Source organism: Cloeon dipterum, chromosome 2 (assembly GCF_949628265.1).
Source record: "Cloeon dipterum chromosome 2, ieCloDipt1.1, whole genome shotgun sequence".
Taxonomy (NCBI): domain Eukaryota; kingdom Metazoa; phylum Arthropoda; class Insecta; order Ephemeroptera; family Baetidae; genus Cloeon; species Cloeon dipterum.
In genome coordinates this window covers 24,831,274-24,853,118 of record NC_088787.1, presented here as the reverse complement: position 1 = coordinate 24,853,118, position 21,845 = coordinate 24,831,274, and the positions used below count along the sequence as shown (strand labels likewise).

General features: G+C 43.4%; 1 protein-coding gene across 9 annotated transcripts in view; it reads left to right on the top strand.

Annotated features, from left to right (window-relative positions):
• Positions 1-21,845, top strand: part of LOC135936010 (titin homolog) — a 49,133-nt gene that overhangs the window by 21,918 nt on the left and 5,370 nt on the right. For 7 of the 9 annotated variants that reach the window (XR_010574268.1, XR_010574270.1, XR_010574269.1 and 4 more), the window contains exons 4-21: positions 176-511; positions 860-1,288; positions 2,285-2,902; positions 3,865-4,008; positions 4,404-4,671; positions 7,451-7,582; positions 7,710-7,826; positions 8,628-8,741; positions 9,516-9,719; positions 10,968-11,081; positions 12,043-12,339; positions 13,225-13,320; positions 13,986-14,051; positions 14,113-14,259; positions 14,318-14,472; positions 18,149-18,214; positions 18,553-18,628; positions 19,187-21,747. Coding sequence is in view for 6 of the 9 variants with exons in the window: in XM_065478675.1 (XP_065334747.1) it covers positions 176-511; positions 860-1,288; positions 2,285-2,902; positions 3,865-4,008; positions 4,404-4,671; positions 7,451-7,582; positions 7,710-7,826; positions 8,628-8,741; positions 9,516-9,719; positions 10,968-11,081; positions 12,043-12,339; positions 13,225-13,320; positions 13,986-14,051; positions 14,113-14,259; positions 14,318-14,472; positions 18,149-18,214; positions 18,553-18,628; positions 19,187-21,747 (5,940 nt within the window). In the remaining 3 variants the exon portion in view is untranslated. The remainder of the gene's footprint in view (positions 1-175; positions 512-859; positions 1,289-2,284; positions 2,903-3,864; positions 4,009-4,403; positions 4,672-7,450; positions 7,583-7,709; positions 7,827-8,627; positions 8,742-9,515; positions 9,720-10,967; positions 11,082-12,042; positions 12,340-13,224; positions 13,321-13,985; positions 14,052-14,112; positions 14,260-14,317; positions 14,473-18,148; positions 18,215-18,552; positions 18,629-19,186; positions 21,748-21,845) is intronic. The other 2 variants (XM_065478679.1, XM_065478680.1) reach the window with 2 other exon arrangements.

Genomic DNA, 21,845 nt, shown 5'->3' with positions numbered 1-21,845 from the left:
TATTAAAAAAAACTGCGCAAATTGATCTTGTCAATTAATTTATCTCGACTGCGAACAGCCTTTAACGATTTCAATTGATCTTCAACGATTTTTATTCCTCGGTCTTCTTTTGTCTCGCCTCCGAAATTTATATAACAATAGGAAATCCTTAAAAAAGCAATTTCCCCATTGACAGAGGGCCGTGACGAGCAAACCGCGCAGTTCCACAACTCCGATCAAAACGGAAACAAACCGTTTCCAACGAAAACCCGTCGAGGTAACAAAGCCCGTTGCTTCCCCGGCGCCGATCGTGCGAAAGTCCGCCATTCAAACTTACCAGCGCACGCAGGAGAGCAGAAAAACGACTACGACGGCCACCACCGTCCGGCAGCCGCAGCCGCAGCAGAAGCAGAATAACAACGCGCCGCGCACCAACGGACGCAGCGTGTCTGGCTCCAAGATCGTGGAGAAGGCGCCAAAAGAGGTGCCTAAGGTGACACAGACCCCAAAGGAACCTGCTCCTGCTGTTACAGTAAGTTTAAACCATCTAAAAAATCTCTAGTTCTCAATTATTCTCAATTTTATCTATTAAAGAGTATTTTTAAAATTTTGCTACTTTTTTAATGATTTCTATCCAGTTCATTCAAGCAAGGTTTTTGTAATTTTTTGTGTTAACAATTATTAATGGACTGATCAGCAGATTTATTAAATTTAACATTGATTTTTCGGATCCGTGCAGTAAAATTTCATTAATTCAATTAATCGCTATGTACCTTTGAAAATTAATCGAATGATACTTACGCAATACGCCTTACATTCGTGCCTAACCGGTTGCATACCTCGTCGCTTCTAAGTTTGCTTTTGCCTGCGCGTATTGCAGATCAGCAAGCCAGTAGAGTCGGAGGAGGAAAGCGGCGGCGTCTCGACCGAGGAGGATGAGACGGTCACCGAGCTGGAGGACATCCGCTACAGTAGCAACAACCTGCTGGACACGGAGGACGAGGAGAACAGCTCGCGGCGCCTGCTGGCGCAGGGCCAGACGCACATCCAGCAGCTTTCAAGGGACTCGTCGCCTGATGGCCGTCCACAGCGCTTCGCCGACCGCGTCAGCGAGCCTGAGAGCGACTTCGAGTCGACCAAGCGTGAGCGGACACCCCTGGAGGTGGTCGTGCCGCCCGGAGGCCTTGACGGCCTGCGCGAGGAGGAAGATGAGGACGAGGAGAAGGAAGAGCCTGCGCTGCTCAGCGTCGCTGACAAGGCCAACATTTTCCTCACCACCGACCTTGGAAAGGTTGAGAAGAAGAAGAAGGTAAGAGTTTCTAAATCTATTTTACAGGAAAGACTTGCTGGAATTTTATTTCAATCGAAAATAAAAGTAAATATTAATAGTGAAAACTCGGATCTCGCCCTGAGTATTGGCAAATAGGACAGTATTTTATTTCTTATCAGTCTCAGGCAATGATAAATATTAAATTACATAAATTGGAAAAGTGAAATTTTGATTTTTTTTTAGGGGCAGCTTTGCAATAATTGGTATTTTTTATTGTAAAATCACTTAACTAATCAATTTTGTTTGAGAACGTACATTTTTTCCGTGTGAGAGCTAGTTTATTAAATTTAATTAGCAAAATATAATTTATTCTCAAAATTTCCCTCTTTATTTGTTCACGTGAATTGCTCTTACAATCAGCTAAAGAGTGCATAACCACCACATTTTATTCATGTTTTGTGATAGCATTTTGACAGATATTTCACTGAGTGGTTCGTTTGGAAATGGAATGATTTTCTTGTGGGAATAAGATAAAGTTTTGCTTCAAGGGAGAGCAGCGCAATTTAAATTATTCCTTGCTCCTACTGGATGCATTCTTTTCGTTTCCGCGACCGAGGGAGGGGGGCAACGCTTTTCTGCAATTCACCACAGTTGCTTTGTTAGTTTGTTCAGTAAAGAGTGCTCCTGACGAGAATTCAATGATTCAAAGCAGATGTCTCGAGCGAAAATACGTAATTATCTCTTTTCTCATCAAATCCATTTCGTTGTTTGTCTGTGCGATTTTTAAAATACTAAATCCTGTTAATTTCAAGAATTATTCGCTAAAATGTTTTTTTAAAAACACCAGGAATTTTTAAACATTTTCAAGGTTCATTTCAGAGCTGGTCTAGCTGCTGTTTTTTTCCACTGTCAGGGTTTAAATATTTTGCAACATGAGTTAAGCTTTATACCTAAGTAAGTCCCCCAGGTAGCCACTGTTGGTTTGAATTAGCGTGTTTATAACATAATAGCACCACATTTTCCCGATTTTTTAAGGTGTTCGAGACGAACAAGGCGGTGAGCCTGGGCAAGGCTTTGTTCGAGCGTACGGAGGAGGATAAGGATGAGGCTCGCAAGAAGTACGAAAGAGACATCCTGAGCCGGCCGTCCGTCTTCTCCAAGGTGACCGACCGCATCCGCAACTTCGACCAGCCGGCCGCTGTGGAGCCGCCCAAGAAGGAGCCCGAGACCGTGAGAAAGCAGTCGGACGTCAAAGAGCCGGTGGTCGAGGAGCCCCTCAGGGCAGAGAAGGTGGCACCACTGTGCGAGGAGCCCGTCAGGGTGGAGAAAGTGGCGCCGGTGGTCGAGGAGCCCGTCAGGGTGGAGAAAGTGGCGCCGCTGTGCAAGGAGCCCGTCAGGGTGGAGAAGGTGGCACCGCTGTGCAAGGAGCCCGTCAGGGTGGAGAAGGTGGCACCGCTGAGTGAAGAGCAGCCCAAGGCCAGTGTCTCCAGGGCCAGCGGAAAGTTTGGCGTGACTCTGCGCAGGACCAGCAGCAAGATCGGCGACTCGGTCGCGCCTGTGCAGGAACAAGCGCCAGAAGAAGCCAAACCGGCGGTGCAGCCTGCTGAGAAGAAGGTTGATGAGGCTGTTGATGTCCGTCAGTTGGAAATCATGGTGAGTTTAATTCATTTAGACAAACACATTTACTTATTATTTATTTATTTATTAGACACCAACGGTGTACAGCACATGAAATTTATCATATTACAACAATTTTGGGAAACAATTTCTTGTATTTAGCAGCTTTGAATAAAGTAATCTAATCTTTAGATCGTTAATAAAATAATCAGTCTCAACCAACTCATAGACCAGTCTTGACTTCATTCGTTTATCAACACATAAAACTTTCTTAAAGAAGTTTCTCTTGGCTCATTTGAGATTGTTTAAGTCTTCAAGAGTTGAATGTTTCCAAACAGCTTCAATATGCCATAGGAGGCAACAGGAGAAATGGCTAATTCAAACAATTTTGGGCTCTATCAATAGAACTTTTCGACAAATTTTCAATTTTACCGGTAGTAAAAATTGATGCTTTCACTCTTTTATCAATATGCTTTGAAACATAGACCTGAAGATTGAAAAGTTACTCCAAGATAATTTATGGAATCAAATTTTGTTTTGTTTTCGAAGTTTAACTCTAATTTACTATAACGACCGTGAACACATCTCTAAATTTCACGACTTGGCATTTATTTCTTATAATTTAATTTTAAACATCTTATAACTAGGTAGTCTTTGACTTAAAATTTACTTAACTAATTGTTTTTTCTGCTTTGAATATTTATTCCCTAAAAAGGATATTATTTTGTACATTTTAGATTATAATAATTTTTTAACCAATTATTTTGTACATTGTAGATTATAATAATTTTTTTAACCAGAAAAAATGTCACATCAACTGAATTTATTAACATAACAAATTAAAGGCTGAATGAACAAAAATGCAATTTTCTGTTTTATTTTTGCTTTTTTACGGTGAAATTATTTTTAATAAAGAGATATTTAGCCAGAAGCTTACGTTCAAGTTTTCTCAAGCCAGGAAAGAAAAAATATTGGAATTTGCTTTTACTTTGATTTAGCTTGAAAAAGCAACGAACTACGACGAAAGAAGACGTCTGCGTGCGGCTATCAGAGACGCCAAGAAGACGCAGACCATCTTCACAACGACTTCCACCACGAAGGTATCGACGACTACGACTCGCAGAGCCTCGCCTACGCGACAGGTAATTTACTGCGTGCGTGCACTGTACTCTCGCGAAGGCCCGTGTAATACCCAACTTATTACAAGCGGAAAGCGCTTGTAAAACAACACGAGATCTCAAAAATTAAAGAGAGGAAGGAAGTGGGGCATAAAATGAAACAAATAATACTACTGTGTGAAGTAACAATAAATGTCTGATAAAATGTATTTCTGAAGAAAATTGTATTAAGTGGCTTAGTCCTATCACAAGGAGATTAATTACAAGGAAAGGCTGTTGATATTTGAAGTAATAGCTTTTATAGTAAAAATGTTTGTGTACATGACGCGTGAGAAAATACTCCTCATATTTAAAAATATATCGAGAATTTCAATTGAAAGTAGATATCGTATCTTTAATTTTGGAATTTGATTCCGCAGGTGAACGGCAGGAGGAGCGTGTCACCCGTGAAGAGTGAGAGCGGCCGCAAGAACTCGTCGCCGGCTCGCAAGCAGCCCGAGGAGGTGGACGGAAACACCGTCAGTACGCCGCTCAGGGCAGCCGAGGAGACAGCAAAGCCAGAGCTGGTCAAGCAGCCCAGCACTGGAAAGTTGGACAAGGGCAAGTTGGCCAGCTTCCTGAAGGAGGACAGCCCCTCTAACACCTCCGTGGCTACTATCAAGAGGAAGGTGTCCCAAGAGACCGAGAGTGAGTGCCATTTTTTAACAGTTATAAAAAATTATTTCATAATTTAACATTTTGAACTAACGTTATTTTAATTTTAAATAACTGCTGAAGTGACTTTTGGGCAGGTCTAAATTTAACGAGTGGACTATAAATTTAAATCAAACAACCTGTACCGTTCCGCTTGGCTGCGATTACGGCCATGGTGCTTGGTCCAAATCATAAAATCACATTTTTCGAAAACACCCATCCTTTCCTATACCGCATTTTAAATCAGCGTTTGATGTAATTCCGAACGATTAGACCGTCAACTAGTGCGTATCTCACGGTTCGAAATTAATTAATCCGCCTTTTACAACCTGCTCTCTTCCCTTGGTTCTTCTTCGCCTCTTTCTTACTCCCCGCGAGAAGAATGTGTGTTAAGTGAAAAGGTAAATCGCGTGCGGCGCGTGAATTCGCTGTTGGGGCCGTCGGTGCTGGCTGGCTAAGTAAACACGCGGGGAGCCACACTGCTATCTCACGCTATAGGTGGCTGACGGCTAAAATCGGTCGCCTGCCTCAGCCTGAACGGTCCTCACTCGCCTGTTCAGTCACTCCGTACGCGCCACAGCGAAGTGAACGGCCCCGTCTCCCGTAGCGCTCAACCAGCAGTAAGTACCTGCAAAAGGGCATTTTAGTAAGTACGCATTCCGTTCGGGAGGTACAATCACTTTTGGCCCTCATAACGATTGGATCCAAGACACAAACTCGTTTTGGTTTATTCTTTAGATTTTCTGCAATATTGTCACTGAAGTTTTTTCAGTCAGTAGTTTTTTAAATTATTTATTGACTATCAAAAGTTCAGAAAGGTATGTTATGTTTGATTGCATATTAACAACTAAGATACATATTTTTTTTTAATTTGGTATTCCATTTGAGCAAAAAATTTAAAATATCTATGAACAACATGCTTAATTTGCTATAATTTTAATTCTTTAATAAAACTCTTGTATTTAACGCTGGTATATTTTTATATTTCCTGTTTTTCTCACATATTTTAAAAGCCCATAAGAAAATCATAATTAATTTAAAGGGGGTCCAGATTCATCCTTTGAATTATAAATTACATCTTGATGTGAGTAACACATTCGTAATTTAATATCTCCTTGCAAAATTTATTGTACTTTTTAAGTTACTAATATTTAAAAAACGTAAGGAGTTTTTCAAACCAAATCAAATCATTAGGAAAATTTCAAATAATTATTTGGATTTCAAAGTTTTGGGTAGTTATTATGTGTAGATGAAATCCTCCAAATCTCATCTCTAAAAAATTAATTTCTGCTCCAAATGTTGACGAATAAGTACATAAACTAATTTTGCCTTAAACAATTTTTTTCCAATTTAAATTCTCACGGTTTACCTCACTTCTTTGTAACAAAATCGTGTTGCTAAATTGTGCTCATGCAGCCATTCAATTTATTCGAACGAAAGTCAGTTTGGCGCAACAAATCTTTTATCTCTGGCCTCACTCTCACGATGACTGCGACACTGTGGTAACAAAGCAGCGCGGAATTTTCATGAACAGCAAAGCGGACCGGCTGGCTTCCTGCCATTTGTTGTTGTATCGCTTTTTCCTGCTCCGCGCATCTCGCGAATCGAATGCACGGCGGCAGTCAGTCAGTCGGTCAATTCCGATTCACGGGTTTTCTGTTCGGCGCGGCAGTGCGATGATCGAGGCGCGGCCAAACTAACGGTGCGTTTAGAAGAGCCTCTCGTTGCAATACTGTATGTGCCCACTTCGCGCTATTCACTTTTGTAAACACGCTCGATTGTGCGCCTCTTAACACACTGACTCACATTTCACAGCCGTTTTCTTGGACACTTTTTTACCATTCATCACACACATAAATGCTTTTATAAGACCATTCAGAGATTGCCCCTCACGGCCGAGCGTAATTGGCAGCAGATTGCCGAGTTTTCTGTGCATCGCTTTTTTCAGATTCTAGTTCTCAGTTCTCTGCAATTAAGTGCATTTATCCTTCGATGGAAAAGTGAACTTTAATCGATATTAAGTGCTAAATGGTAGTTATTCATCATTCCTCTGCGTACATCGGTCCAGATAATTTTCTCTTCAATTATCTTGAGAATGCTCGAGAGTTGATCGATTTATCAATCCTTCCATTCATGTTTGCGATGGTTGAAATATTGAACTGTGGTAAACTGAGATAAATTTAATCACAATCTGTTTATTAATCAAATAGCAACAAGTCGTGTGCGTATAAAATTAAAATAATTTTACGTCACAAACATTTTATAATGAATTCCAGAAAAATGGTATATCACGGCCAAGGGTATTTTTCTTCTTCTTCCATTTTTTACCTTTTCTTTCCTAATTTTTCTCTTTTAACGTTCATAAAATATGACCATATTGGGCAATTTCTTTTCAACACCATATATTGCCACAACGTTTCTTGGAAAGTATTATAAAGGTTTTTCAATTTATAAGGGTTTACAATAAAATGCAGGGCTTCCCAAACTCTATATATCTTCGCACCTTCTTTTAATTTATTACATTCATTTCGTTTTGGTGAATTTTCCTAGTTGTCATCTAAAATCCTTATTCGAACAGCTATAAAAATTTTTAATTCTCAGAATTTCTTTAACTTTGGTTCAAGCAACAGGTGGTGTTACATTATTTTATTCATATCAAATTTTTCCCTGTCAATGACCTTTAATTAATTTGATAAAAGCCGACACGCAGCAAATGAATCCTGAATTACACCGCAAAAAAGCAATTCTGAACGCTGCACGTCCGGTGTTTCAGGCGTGAGAAAAATCTCTGCGCCACCTAGGGAAGCCAACCCGACGGACAGCGTAACCTCGAGCTACGGCGTCGGCCCCTTGGATGAGTCTGGTCGGCCGTTGTTCGGGCTACGGGCCCTGAGAAGGACCCAAGGTCAGTGTTGACGTTCGCTCCAGCAGCGGCTGCTCGACCGAAATAAACCACGCGCCGAGAGATGACACTTTTAACTTTCAAATCTGCCGATCCACTCTAACGCACACACGTGTTTTACGATTCGCAGAGCCGGCAGCTGCTGCGGCCCCGACAGAAGTGGTTGACCAGCCCACGCCGCCCAAGCAGGACGTCACCGACCTCTCAGGACGACCCTTGTTCGGCGGTCTGCGCGCTTTGAAGACTGGTAACCCTAGTTTTTTTTATCAGAGGCCTGGCTTTGACTCTAATATTCCACCCCTTTGCTAAAATTGATCAGTTCTGAATTATAATTTTCACCTTTTTAATTATGCCCTGAAATTTGGGAAAGAGCTAAAACTGTCCCAGGTTGCGATTTAAATATATGAGAAAATCGGCTCCAAAGTTCGCATGGTACTGTCTCTCTATTGAAAACAATGATTTATTTCGCCAGGAGGTAAATTAACCTCATAATTCACACAATCCAATTTTTCGAATTTTACCGGTTACGCCCTCTTTTTTAGCATAGGAAATTAATTGCTTCCGGGGTGAGAAAATTTATGAAAATTTAATAGTGAGAAAATAAAAAATAGTGCTTTTTAGTCTTGAAAGAAATTTTTCATTTTTTCAAAAATTGCAGATTTTCAAAAGGGGTCTGTGTTTGGCTTCATTAAAATTCAATCAATTCAAAAAATCTTTGACAAAATAACCGTTTAATTTTTCTTGAAATTTGCTATTATTCGGTCCATATTTCAATCGTTACCTTATATCAATTCAATGGATATTTAAAAAAATTTTAAAAAGATTTTACTTCTTGGCAACCCTAGATTAGAAAGGGTCTGCTGCTATTTGTTTAGCTTGCAGTAGCCATTATTATTTCTGACTGTAAGTGCTCGCTTGAGTGGACGCTTGTTTTGAGCCTATTGACACGAATTCTCTTTCCCTGTTCAAATAAAAACCCACCATTCCCCTTCTGAATCGTCGTGCTCTCACTATCGAAATTAAATTCTCTCCGTTCATTCTGCTGCAGTTGCGAGTGTGGTGCAAGAAAAGGAACCGGCTGCCGAAGAAGAAGAGATGCCGGAGCTGCAGCCGTCGACTGGACAGCTAAAGAGCCTGGTGGAGCGGCACGAGCAGAACAGCAGTGAGTATACTTTTGTTCTTTGTGCCGCAAATAGAGCAGCCCCTGGTGCAGCTCGCCCAAGCAAGGAATGCCCCTAATCTAAACAGCCGCCCCAACTGCACGCGTCTTTGGAGAGGTGCTGACGCGACAAAATTAGAATCGACAACCCCTAGCTCACTAGCTAATGAAACCAAAACAAACCGACAAAAATGTTAACACGCGTATTGGAACACAATTTCCACGCCATGCATGCCGCTCTGGTGATAAATCAGGCGCGTTTTATTGCCTTTCAACACCGGAATTGGAGCCTTTTTCCTTACGAAACTTCAAGAGGATAAAATTAAAGTCGAAAGGTGGCTTGATTGACGGTAAATAATGTCTTAGAACCACGGAACGTTGGACTATTTCTAGTAAAATAAGAGTGATGCGTCTCGATTCATTGAGTTTTGGTAAATTTAAGAAACAGTCCAAATCGTTTCAATTGTAAAGCCGTCAATTTTCTAGAAACAAATGTTTGCGCTAGCACAGCAAGGCTTTTAAATATTTCCTTTATTTAAATATTTATTTATTAAATATTTTCTTTATTTCAATATTTATTTATTAAATATTTTATTTAAAAAGCTAATAAAAGGAGCTGACGTGCAAATGAATTTACTTCAATTTTGATATATTTTTCTGCTAATACATTTCAATCCAACGAATGAGCCAATTTAAAATTTATTTTATATTTTTATTCTAACTACTCATTTTCAGAGTGTCAATCCTCGCATTAATGTTGATCCTTTAATTTTTCAGAGACGGGCACAACTGTTAGCCCTAGCAGCGCCCAGAAACCCAAGGCCAAGCTGCGTGATACCTTCTTGAAAGAGGAGAGCCGCAGCCAAATCGCCGCCGACACGCAAAAGAAGAGCAAAAATGAGGCCCTGACCAACAGGACGAGCTCGCTCAAGGCGATCATCAAAAGACACGAGTCCAGCCAGGAGATCACTAGTGCTCCTGGTGGGTTACAAGAAATTTTTAAATAAATATATGGGTTTTATTTAATTATTTTTTTCTCAATAATTTACTTTGCTGGAGAGATTGTTATGAAATCTGAAAAAAATTTCTCACTGAATTGTACTGTAGTCTTTCCTTATGGAAACCACATACAGTGGCAGAAATTTTTAGATGATTTTAGCAATTTAAGAAAATTTAAAAGTTGATTAAAACATATATTTTGCTCAATTTAGCTGAATTTTGGTTTTTAGGCAAGGTTAAATGAGAGATTAAAGTAAAGATTTTGGTAGGTCGTTTTGGACGAATTGGAAAAATTTTAAATCTCTAACAAGAGTTAGTTTAGGGGCTTGAAAGTTTTTAATGCGGTGAATTGCAGAGCAAAAATACTAAAATTATACTGAAAGCAAATAAAATTGATTATTTTCTCATGTGGACAAAACTTTTCTTGCGATATTTTTATGTCAAAAATAATATTTCAGTAAATAAAAAATTAATTATGGCATAAATAGAGCCACATGACTTGGTAGTCAGTAGTCAGCTCAGAAACGTAATTTAGAACCATTAATTAACTTCCCCGCGTCTAGGGACTTTCCAAAATATATATATATATATATATATTAAAAAAATATCCACTGATAGATTGGTCTTGTATTACCACGATTGAATGAAAACTGACTTTACTATTTGAGTTTGAAGCATTTCCAATGTTAAATAAGAGTTTCCTTGTCAGGAAAACATAAAATAAATTGTTTCATCGCAATTCTTGCGCAAGAAATTAATTTCGATTTGACCGATAACAACTGTAAAAAGTAGCGGTGAATGAAACAAGTTTGACTCTTTTAGATTGAAATCTGTGTTAGGAACTGCTGGCGCATGACACAAATCAGAGCAAGGGGCGCTAAAAACCACATGAATGTTGTTTTCAAGCTACTGCTATTTTCTTTGCTCTTGCAGTTCTCCATTTGTCAAACTCTAGAGTCTAGACTTAACAGAAAATAACAACACTCGATTTTCCAATTCACGCGGTTAAAATAAATTCTGCTGAAATTTAAGACTTGTGTCATCAAATTACATTCATTCTTCTTTTGTGTTGTTGGAATTGTTTTGTAAATTAAGTAGAATTTGAATAAAAAGTCATTGTTCTCATTTTTTTATATAATTTTTTCCAATCGTCATTTAATCTGGAGTGTAAAAAACAATCTGCGAAGCGTAAAAATATATTCTTCATCATTGGGCTAAAAATGTTTCCAGTCGAACCTGTGCGTAAGATCAGCACCGAGCAGGTGAAGAGCATCTTGAAGAAGCCGCGCGAGCCGACGCCCGAGACGCCCGTGGTCAGCTCGGCGAGCATCAGTTTGCGAAAGGGTGAGTAACGCGTCGCGAGCGACAGAAAGGCAGGCATGGCACGCGGTGCGAAGTTTAGTGCGTTTTTCGCTGGGTCATGCGTCGTGCGCGAATTGGGCAAGCGTCGGTCGGTCGGTCGTTGGGGCGTCCGTGTGTATGGGAAAGAAGCGCCAGCTGGCCGCCGGCCGAGCCCGAGTGCGCCTCATTCGGGCGGCAGTCAACAGTGTGCGGCAGTGTGCACCATGCCGCCGCACCTGTGGCTGCTGTTTGGCCCTTCGGGAGCCGTCATCGCGCTAGTCTTCGTCCTGCTGCTCACAGACCGCATCTCGGCCATCATCGCTTCTAGCAATAATGGTCAGCTCTACTCGCCTGAAATTGTTTTGTCCTTTTTTTTTTAAATATTAATTCGTCCACTAACTTTTGGGTGCGTCCCTATATTTATGGACAAATAAAGAGTTTTTGATTACTCCGACTATGTGTTTGGGTCGTTTCAGGGGAAAAATCACCATTCGGTTCTAATTATAAATCGGTCTCAAGCTTTTCAGATCGCGGGACTGAATTTTGTAGGTTTATGGGTCGGCTTGTCGTTTTTAATTGGCGGTCGTTCAGCCTGATTGAGATGTGACGACGCTCTGAAACTCGTTTCGATGTCGACGATGAAGATGATTCGAATCCGTAATCACGAAAACGACTTTGATCTGACTTCCTCTGGTTATATTAAGTGTCATTTTCACACTAAAAGTACCAAATTGCATAATTTATACCGTGTTACATAACTTTTCAACTCTTATTAGGGAAACAATAATTGGGAATATCAAAAGTTTTGTAACGGAGAAGGTAAAAAACCTTTGCCGCCAAATAAATTTAAGTCAGCAATTTTGTATTTAATGAATCGGAAAGAAAATAGTGGAAATTTTTTAAAAATGTCTTTACTCCGAATGATTTTCTTTCACTCATCGACAATTGAATTTTCGTTTCCCAGACTCGATTGAACGGCGACCAGGTGACTTCGAGCAGGAGTCGATTGTTGAGGACGAAGACGGCGGACGCACCATCGTCAAGAGCATGCACCGCGAACGCAACGACGGCGACACGAGCACCGTGCTCAGCGCAACCTCGCGCAGTCACGTGTCGGGTGATGGCTCACACGCCACATCGCACTCGTCCAGTACGACCGTGACCTCGACCTCGAGGGGCAACGACAGCCCCATCTCGATGGCACGCGTCGGACGCAGTGGCTCCGTGCGCGCCCTCCAACAGAAATTCCAGCAGAACAACAGTAAGCTTGCGTTTGATTGAATTCAAGAGTGGAAATTGTTGAATAGAATAGAATTTTTTATCATTGATTGCTCAAAAAGTTTGCTCCGAGTTTAATACAACTTAGATTTAGAAAAAATTAGGTTTTTAAAGATAATCTTTTTAAATTTGCTCACAACATCATATTTTTTAAGTTCTATTTGGTCTCGTTATGAACTCCAGGAAAATTAAAAAATATGAGTTTTAAAAAAATCATATTTTTTTAATTAATCTAATCATTCAAAACGAGTATAATATTAAATCATATCGTAAAACTAATAGTCCTTAACTCTTAAATGTCATGACTGATCGATTTAGCAGGTGCACTAAATTTACATCAATTTTTATGATTAAATGTTTCCTCCTTGCCGTAATTGAATCTGAATTACCAAAAAATTAAACACTCGATTCATTCAAACGCAATCAGGAAGCAGGTAAATTTAGTGCACGAATGCCTAAACTGATTAACAACAAACTGCTCATTATGACACACATTGCTAATTGTCAAAGACGCACTTGAATTGCAGCTGAGGGCGAGCGACCGCGCATCAGTCGTCACTTCCTTTTTGCTCCGATTTGGCAAGGGAAGCGGCGTCTGATTCACACGCGGTTGGCCAAGACGCACGTTTTGGCTCTCTTTGGTCGCTCTGCTCCCGATTCACGTGCGTGTTTTTGTTTACACACAACGCGCGAGTAATCCGCGGCAAGTGCAAATATTTAGACCGCCGAATTCCGCCGTTTGCAGCATTAATCGCTTTAAACTAGAACACAGGCAGAGTAGACTAATATATGCGATTCGTGTGTGTGTCTTGCAACCTGCCTAAAGAGTGATGTGTATTAACCCCCGCATGCGTTTGATTGATAACAGTCGAGTCACCCGAGCCGCGCTCCTTCCCCAAAGCCGGACTCATCTTCAGGACCAACAGCTTCAAACACGCCAATAACGGCGACTATAGAAACTCAGGTATTTTGCATAGACTAAATCCTGGCTTTTAATAAGGAAACTCTTAGGTTTCTACGTTTCGGTTTATGGCGAAATCAGTGAATTCGTACGTGTAGCCTATCCTAACGTTTAAAAAATAGCTAAAAATTTCAAAATTGATTTAAAAATACAGTTTTTTTCTCAATCTAGCTTAATTTTGGTTTGCAGACACCGTTAAATGAGAAAACCCGATCAGTGGGTTATATTTGACGTTAAAAAAATCCCCCACGGATAAGTACCGAGCTTTGTAAGTTTTTAATAGTTAATCGTAGAGCAAAAAATCAAACATTCTGAAAGCTGATAAATTTTTTTACATATGAAACAAAGCTCAGATCGATTCGTCTTGTTAAAGAACATCATTGCAATTGAATAAAAACATCAAATCAAAAATATTTCCTGGGGATGTATCTCTTAGCTTGTTGTCTACAAAACACGATTTCAATAATCTCGAAAAAACGAGTTTCCTTGAATGCAATCCTAAATATTTATTAAAGGGGTAGATAGATTTTTAATATTACGTAATATTCATAAATAAACTCTTAAATTTTAATTCCTCAAACAATCTTAAAGGTGAGAAAATCATGCTGTAAATTCCCATGCCATCTTATCTAAAGTCCATCGATATTTATCAATATTTTAATCCTCAGGCGCTGATTCAAAAGACGTGTGCGAAGAGAATGCACAGAGGACAGAACAAGTGACTGAAAAAGAAGGTAAAACTCATTTATAAAAATTTCCCAAAGCTCAACACTAAAATATATTTTTCTTTTTCAGGGAGCGTCGAGCGCCGCGTGATGGAAACGCGCGTCTTCTCTGAAAGCTCCACTTCATCCAATTCGCGATCATTCCTCGGTAACAACTCCAAGGTGACCGGAGTGCAGGACGTGCTGTCCCGTATGCGTGAAGCCGACAACGATCAAGGTACATTTTCGCCAATTTCGTCCGCTCTTATAATAAAATTCGCTCATTCTTGTCGCAGAGGAAGGTTTGAGCTGCGAGGACCGAGAGGCGAAATCGCTGCTGAACAAGTTCCTGGGCGCGTCGGTGCTGATGCAGGGCATCGAACCCCTGCTGCAGGCCCAGAGCTCCGCCCTCGTCAGCCAGGTGGAGAAGCAGCGACTCGCTGTTGCGCAGGTCAGTTATCTTGATTAGAAACGCGTCACCGCGCATGCGCACGCTTGCACCTAGGTCCAGTGCGCAGTCGCAGCAGTCGAAACGAAGTGGAGATATTTCAAACTGTTTGAATAACGAATTGGCTTGCTTTTTTCCATCCATTTTACGCGTTTAAAGGACAGATTTTTATTTTATGGTTCCTTTTGGTCACTGACCCAGGAATTCCGCTATGTAATGGTCATTTTTATCTACTTGTTAATGTTAATTGCCTTTAACTCAATTCACTTATGCAACTTGTTTTTTTTCTTCATCTAGATCCAAATTAAGTGGTTGAACTGTTAGCTGAGCACATAGTTTAGCAGCTAGCTCTGATTAAATTTATATGCACAATTGGGAAACAATAAGCTCCAGCTACAAGTTTGATTATTGAATAGTTCAATTGAAATAGCCTTTTGTCACATGAATAAGAAGTCCTTTCAATGAGAGGTCATTCGTTTCTAGTGGGAGAGATATCTCCAACCTCTGAGAAGGCACTTTGGTCTATTCTTTAAGTTGACTGTTGACTTGCTCCCCATTTCAAAATTATGGAAATTTTCAAGCAATATGCAATTTTTTTTATCTTAATCAGCAGAACTTTCCTCCTCTCAATCATTTCCCCTTTCGCAATTGAAGAGTAATAAGAACAAGAGGCGCTAATTGGCCAGAATTTCCATTTACTCACGTGTTTATTTTGACTGATTCGCCGCGCACACCGCAAATAAAACCCGGACAATCGGTTGTGGGCGCCGGCCAACCGGTGAGAATGCATGCTCTCTTGTCTTCGTCCTCTCATTCTCTCGGGTTGCCGAGGCGGTTTTTGTGAATGCCGGTTTTTGCGAACAATAATTCCACGAAGGAGGGATGAGGGCTAAAATTAGCGGCGCGGTCTCCGAGTGCGCGGTGCGTGGCTCGCGTAGCAGTCAGTAGTAGTGGTCGGCGAGAGGAGCGCACCGCAGTCGCAACCAGATCCAGCTCTAACGCAAGGTGAACAACCCTTTTATCCGCACTCATTCATTCGAATCCAAGCGAACCACCGTCATTTGGACCGCAGTCAAGCCGTCTGGAATTTTTATTCTCTTTCTTGAGTGCTCTTTGTTTTTATTCGGCTGATGTACGGTCGCTATACTCTGTTGTTTTAAATGAGCTAAAAGGTTTCAAAGTATCTCTAAAAAATATATTTTAATGGATTACGAGAACTCGAAATCTCTTAATTAGATTTAAAAGACACGGATGCTTATAGTCTGAAAATATTTTATTGTTGAGCTAAGTGCAAATCGTGGATTGCGAAAGGAATTCCTCCACAAATAATTTTACGAGCTAATGGTGCGTCATGCATCACAAATTATAATAATGAAACGAGACGTAAGAATAAAATAATTTTTAATTACCTGTTCTCTCAATAATTCGCTCAGCAAGAGTCCTCTGCTAGCGTTATCATATTTACTAAAAATTTCATTTTTTTTTAAAAAATAGGTTTTAGAATGTTTAGCAGTTAAGCCCTCCCTATTTTTAATCTTTAGAGATGAGCTAAACTATTCGTTTTTACTACGACGTGAGCAATTTTTCCTCGGAAATTTTCAATAAAAGCCACGTGCGTCGCGGTGCAAATCGTTTTAAGCGTTTCAAGCAGAAAAAGCTAAATATTTTGACACTAATATCTTAAATATAATGGCCGAGTCTCGTAGTAAACACGGCTGCTTTTAGCGTGCGTATGCGAGTCCAGATGCGCGGGGGCCACGGTGTTGATCAATTCTTTATGGCCATTTTCGCCGCTCCATCTACATGTTCTGCGTGTGCATTGGCCGTAAATCGGTGGCACACGGCCAAGGGCGCCGCCAGACCAGCAGGAGTCGCTCGTTCGCTCGCTCGTTCTCTGATGCGCACTACACTCGCCTCGCTAATTCTGGAACGAGTGTGTGTGTGTGTGTGTGCATCTTTTTTCCCTTCAGTTGATCGCTCCTCGCGGTAAAAGCCCGACTTTCCGCGATTACCATTTAGAAAAGATAATATGCATCAAGTCGTAAATAACAGAATCAGCGGATGGGGCTTCTTTTCGCTTGAAAGATTGTTTTAAGTGGATTTTTCGGCTCGACCAAGATCAAAAAGGCTGTTGACCTTTTATACATTTACTCGTGGAGTTGCTATTTTTAACTGTAATAATTCTTTGAGCTAGAAGTGTTGGAAATATTTTTACATTTACAAAGCGTATTTTGATTCAGTCCAAAATCTCGATGGTCTGTGCCCTTCTCCGGTAGAGTGATATCTTTTAGCATCATTATTTTAAATATTTAAATTTTTAGCTCCTGCTTATAATAAAAAATTGCAAAGAGAAGGTGACACATGAAAAATAAAAATTGAATATCCTTACTTGATTATGTGTGTGCTTATTTTGCGACAATTTTTGGTAAAATATTCGTATGTAGATTTTATTTTTAGCGGTACCATTTCATGACCTTTGGCTCAAGGTCAAGCAATCGCTATAGGATCTCAAGTGTTTAAAACAACTATGCGAGATGGTGACTTTGGAATATCCACTGAATGTCATCTCAAGCAATAAATGTCCGTGAGATGAATTCATTTCGAATTTCACAAGCTATGGTTTACAAAGAGCTTTCAGTGGAAAGCTTGGAATTTCACAACGCCTAATTAATCATAATGAAATTATTTGTGCATTTTCCTTTTAATCAGACGATTTCCTTTAAACCCTATATCACACATTTAACATTTTCTGCAAATATTTACAATAATTTTTTATTGTGTGCCTTCAAACTAAGTTTCGCAAAAGAAGGGGAGAAGTTTTTGCGGAAATTTGCCGTTAGCGGGGAACGAGGTCGGCTTGGAGTTTAGATTCGGCGTTAACTTTGCGTCGGCGAACCCTTTCGCCCAAATAGGCCGCGCGGTGTGCGTGTTTTGTTGAGGAGCCACCTTGAGCTACTGGCCGCACGCCAATTGTCGGCCAAATGGACCCGACCGAGCAACACATCTGCCCGCAAATCTGGACCGCGCTGATTGATGCGCCAATTTTCATTTTTCGCCTTCCTCCTGCTAAAAATACGGCCGGCACGTTCGTGGCATTGAATTTCTCTCGCGACAGCCCCGAATCACCGTAGACGGAATTTGTATAAATTACTCTGCTATTTTTCCCGCAGCAGCTTGAGATATTTCCGTCAGTTTCTGTGTACTTTTCGAATCAGAGACCATTCTTGTTGCTGAGATCAGCTCTTCTTTCTCAGTCTGCGCCACGTCCGAAAATAGAGTTATGAATAATACGCACGCTCGCTTTTTTGTTACTGTAGAGGAAAAAAATGCAAATTTCAAACAGCAGGAGTATTTGTCTAGAAAGAAGAATCGCAAAAAAATTTAAAATTCCTCTTTATTTTGTAATAGTCTTAATTAATTTTGGAAAATGCTGTTGGAGTGATTTGTTCATTTCCTGGTATTTTTTTCTTATAGTTGAGGAAGTGAGAAAACGTAAATTTAGGGCGCAAATCGGGGTGAAAACCGTTTGCGGTGCGTGTACCTTGGTGGTGCCGTCAGTGGCGGGTCGAAAATAGCCGCGCGAGCAGCCTCACCTATTTTGGGCACAAACTAGGAAGCGCACATAGAGGCAGTGGCGAAGCGCGGCCATAAGACTGACCCTTAATTGCTGTGTTTGCAGGAGGAAAAGAAGCCTTCCGGTGACGACATCGACGAGGTCACCGACCAGGCGCACCTCAGAAGACTCGTGAGTGACCTTTTGCCTCAATTCCCGGGGAAAATTGTTAAAACTCTTCCGACTTCGCACCAACTCCACTCCAGAGCGCGATTTGGAACGATATCAGTCTGCCGCGGGGTGTGTTGGTGCGAAAGAGCCGCTCTCTCGGCTTGGAAGTGAGCTGCGAGCTGATTATATTCCAATTTGGCCCGAGCGCCGTCGGCGCACAGAAGGCCGCCGCGCTCGAATTAACCACTAATGTTCTACACTGTAAATAAAAGCGGCTCGAGACGGCAAAGCGTTTGATAAATATTGTCTCAAAGTCAATCTGTTTGCACTTGAACAGAGAGGATATGGTATTTTTGCAGTTGGACGCCGCTTCTGACTACGACACCAGGAGGCAGATCCGTGCTAGGTTGCGCACCCTGATGGCCGACAATAAGGGTAAATATTCAAGTGGAATAATACGAATTGCGAAGTACTTTTACCATCAATAATCCTTCAGGATTGCGTCGTTTTAAAGCCAAAATTAAACCTAGGTAGTGCTGCAAATCAATAAAATACTGAAAAGTTTTTGGGATTTTCAAACTACGTAAAATTGTCTTCATACTAGAAATTTTATTTAGTTTCGTGGAGATTTAGCTGCTTATAAGTCAAAAATGTTGGATGTTGTCTCGTTGATGGGAATTGTAAAACATGGAAAACCCCTCTAAATTTAGAAAAAATCTGAATTTTTACTGTAGCTCAGACCATTTTTATAATCATTGCTGTATGGTGTCTAATTTATTAAACAATCAACACTAACCTTTGCGGCCATTGGTAGCAAATATCTATTTTTTACCGGAAAAACTGAACCCAGGTTGCTTTGTATTATAATATAGTTTATTTTTATATTTTTTGAGCACGTTTGTGCGCTTTTCAAAAGTTAATTAAATTTAATCTCCAACGGAATTTCCAGCAAATTTTTCACTTGATATTAAAATTGAATTTTCTGATCCGCAGTCACTGACAGCAGCGATGGAGTCGCGGACAGTGCGTCGCGTTCCGTTCACGGTGAGTTGCTGCCGATGGCAGTGGACCAGTTGATGGCCACCCTCGAGCACAATTTCAATCCAGTGGTTAACAATGGTGGTGGTGTTGGTGGTGGTGACGAGGGGGGTTCGGTGGGGGAAGAGTGCGACGGCCCCGCGGTAGACTCGGGCACCGAGTCGGGCGAAGATCCGCGCACGCCAAACAGCCAGTCGCAGGTGGACCTGGCGCCTAAGAAGCCCGCCTCCGAGCTGCCTCCGGAGGTGCTTGACGAGGTGCTGGGCGCGCTGGCCAAGCTGCAGGGTACCCTGCAGATGGCCGCCGGTGAGGACGTCGAACCAGAGCGCAAGGAGGCCATCCTGTCACTGGTCAACAAGCTTCAGGGCTCGTTGCCGACAACCGAGAGCCGGGCGGCGCCGCAGCCGGCGCCGCGCAGGAAGAAGTCGGCGCGACACACGGTCGGCGTGACCCAGGGTGACCTGGTGCCCTTCAGCCCGATGCGGCCGTCGGATTTCAACGCCCGCCTCGCGCTCAAGGAGGATTTCGAGGCGCACGACCCGGTCAGCGCTCTGACACTGAAGCGCCCGCTGCACCGCAGGAGCGTCAGCCAGGGTGGACAGGGTGGCCAGCGCAGCCGCTCACTTCTGGTCGACGACCCCAGCCAAATCCTGTTCACGCCCGAGCAGAGCGTGCAGATCGCCGTGCACAAGGCGGCCATCAACAAGCAGCTGTCGCAGGAGGAGGACAACCGCAGGAAGGAGCGGCCCAACCGCGAGGGCTCCGTAGAGGCCGAGCTCTCCTTCCCGGATTCGGTCGTCAACGAGGCGCCGCAAGTGGCCGACTTAAACGTGGACAAGATGATGGCCAACGATGAAAACTACGAGCTGAAGGCTCCAGAAATGGTGAAGGAGGCCGCGGCAAAGCCGAAGCCAGTCCCCGTGGTGCCCGCAGTGCCGATGGAAAAGAAGGAGCTGCCCAAGCCAACGCCAGAGAAGCCGGTGTCGAAGCCAATTTTCGCCACGCAGGACCCACCCAAGCCGGTCTTCTGCAGGGCCGAGCTGCCGAGGCCACCGATGCTGGAGCCGCAGAAGACCAAGCCAAAGACGGAGGCCAAGCCGCTGTTCAGACCGCCATCGGAGCCGCCAAAGGTGAAGCCCGTGAAGGCTCTGGCGCTGGAACTAGAGTCGCAAGAGCCGGAGGAGGCCAAGTCGGGCGGCGTGTTGTGGGGCAGCATCTGCCAGTCGGCCCGCGACGACCGAAAACTCGTGTCCAGGGCTGAGAAGAAACGCAAACTGAAACGGGCCAACACCATCGACATCCCAAAGCCGCTGGACGCGCAGGACCTGCACGACTCGGACGAAGATGAGGACGTGAACGCCGGGGTGCCGCAGAAGGCGAGCCTCGAGCTGCCGTTCGTGGCCAAAACGGACAACGACCGCAAGTTCCTCGCCTTCCTCGATCGCAAGAGCCCCAAGGAGGGCGTGCGGACAAGCAGCGCTGCCCCCGGCGGCCACCAGTGGAACAACCGCTTCTCCAACCTGAAGACCAACTTCGAGAAGACCGATGCTAAAAAGTTGGATGAGCTGCCGCCACCGGCGCCGGCGGTCATCCTGCGGCCGCACGAGCCCAAGAGCGTCAGGGAGCACGATCAGATGAAGCGCAAGTCGAGCCTGCCGACGGTGTCCCGCAACCAACCGCTGCCGTGGGCCAGCGCCGGCCAAAACGTTGTGGTCGTTGGCAGTCTCACCGTCAAGCAGAACCAGAACGTGCAGCAGAAAAAGCAGCTGTTCGCCGATACCAAGCCCAAGGTGGAGGCCGCCGTGAAGCCGCCGCCGGAGCCCAACAAGGAGGACCAGCTGATGGAGATGCAGCGGCAGCAGCAGCTGCGATTCGTGCAGCAGAAGGAAGCGCAGGAGCGCTACCGCCGGCAACAGGAGAGCGTGCGCGGCCCGGCGCCAGTCGGAAACTTCCACCACGCGCCAAACTCGGCCTTCCGGCCGCTGGCCAAACAGAAACCACCACAGGCGACCACTCCGCGGATCGAGTACAGCGCCTCCGTGGCCACCGAGACGCGGCAGCTCAACATGCGCATTTACAACAAGGAGAAGGAGCAGGAGCCGGAGGTGCAGGAGGTGGAGGCGCCGCCGACCATGATGACGGCCGTTTCTCGCGTCAAGGAGGGGCCACGCAGCCAGCAGGCGACCGTGGTGCACGGACAAGTGCAGCACCGTGACAGCCCGAGCAGAAACTCTCTGGCTAAGAGCCACCTGCGCAGCATTCTGCCGGACAGCCCGTTCTCGCTGGCGCGCAGCTCGCACTCCACCTCGGACATGCTGGACGCCGCCTTCCAGGCGCGTTTCGACAGCAGCCAGGCGTCGTCGCGCTGCTCCACACGCTCGCCGCCCGACATGCTGCTTCCGGCAGCCACCTGCAAGCTCGAGTTTCCGCTGCACCACGCGTCACCGCTGCCCTTCTCGCCACCGACGCAGCGCCGCGGCCTCTGCAAGAGCGAGTCTTCACACCAGATCGGATCGGTTTGTCTCGTTTCACTGCTTCTCCCGCCTTTTGTGCATATATTGACACACTTTTTTCGTGCTATCTCAGATTTTTCCGCTCAAATAATAATTTCTTA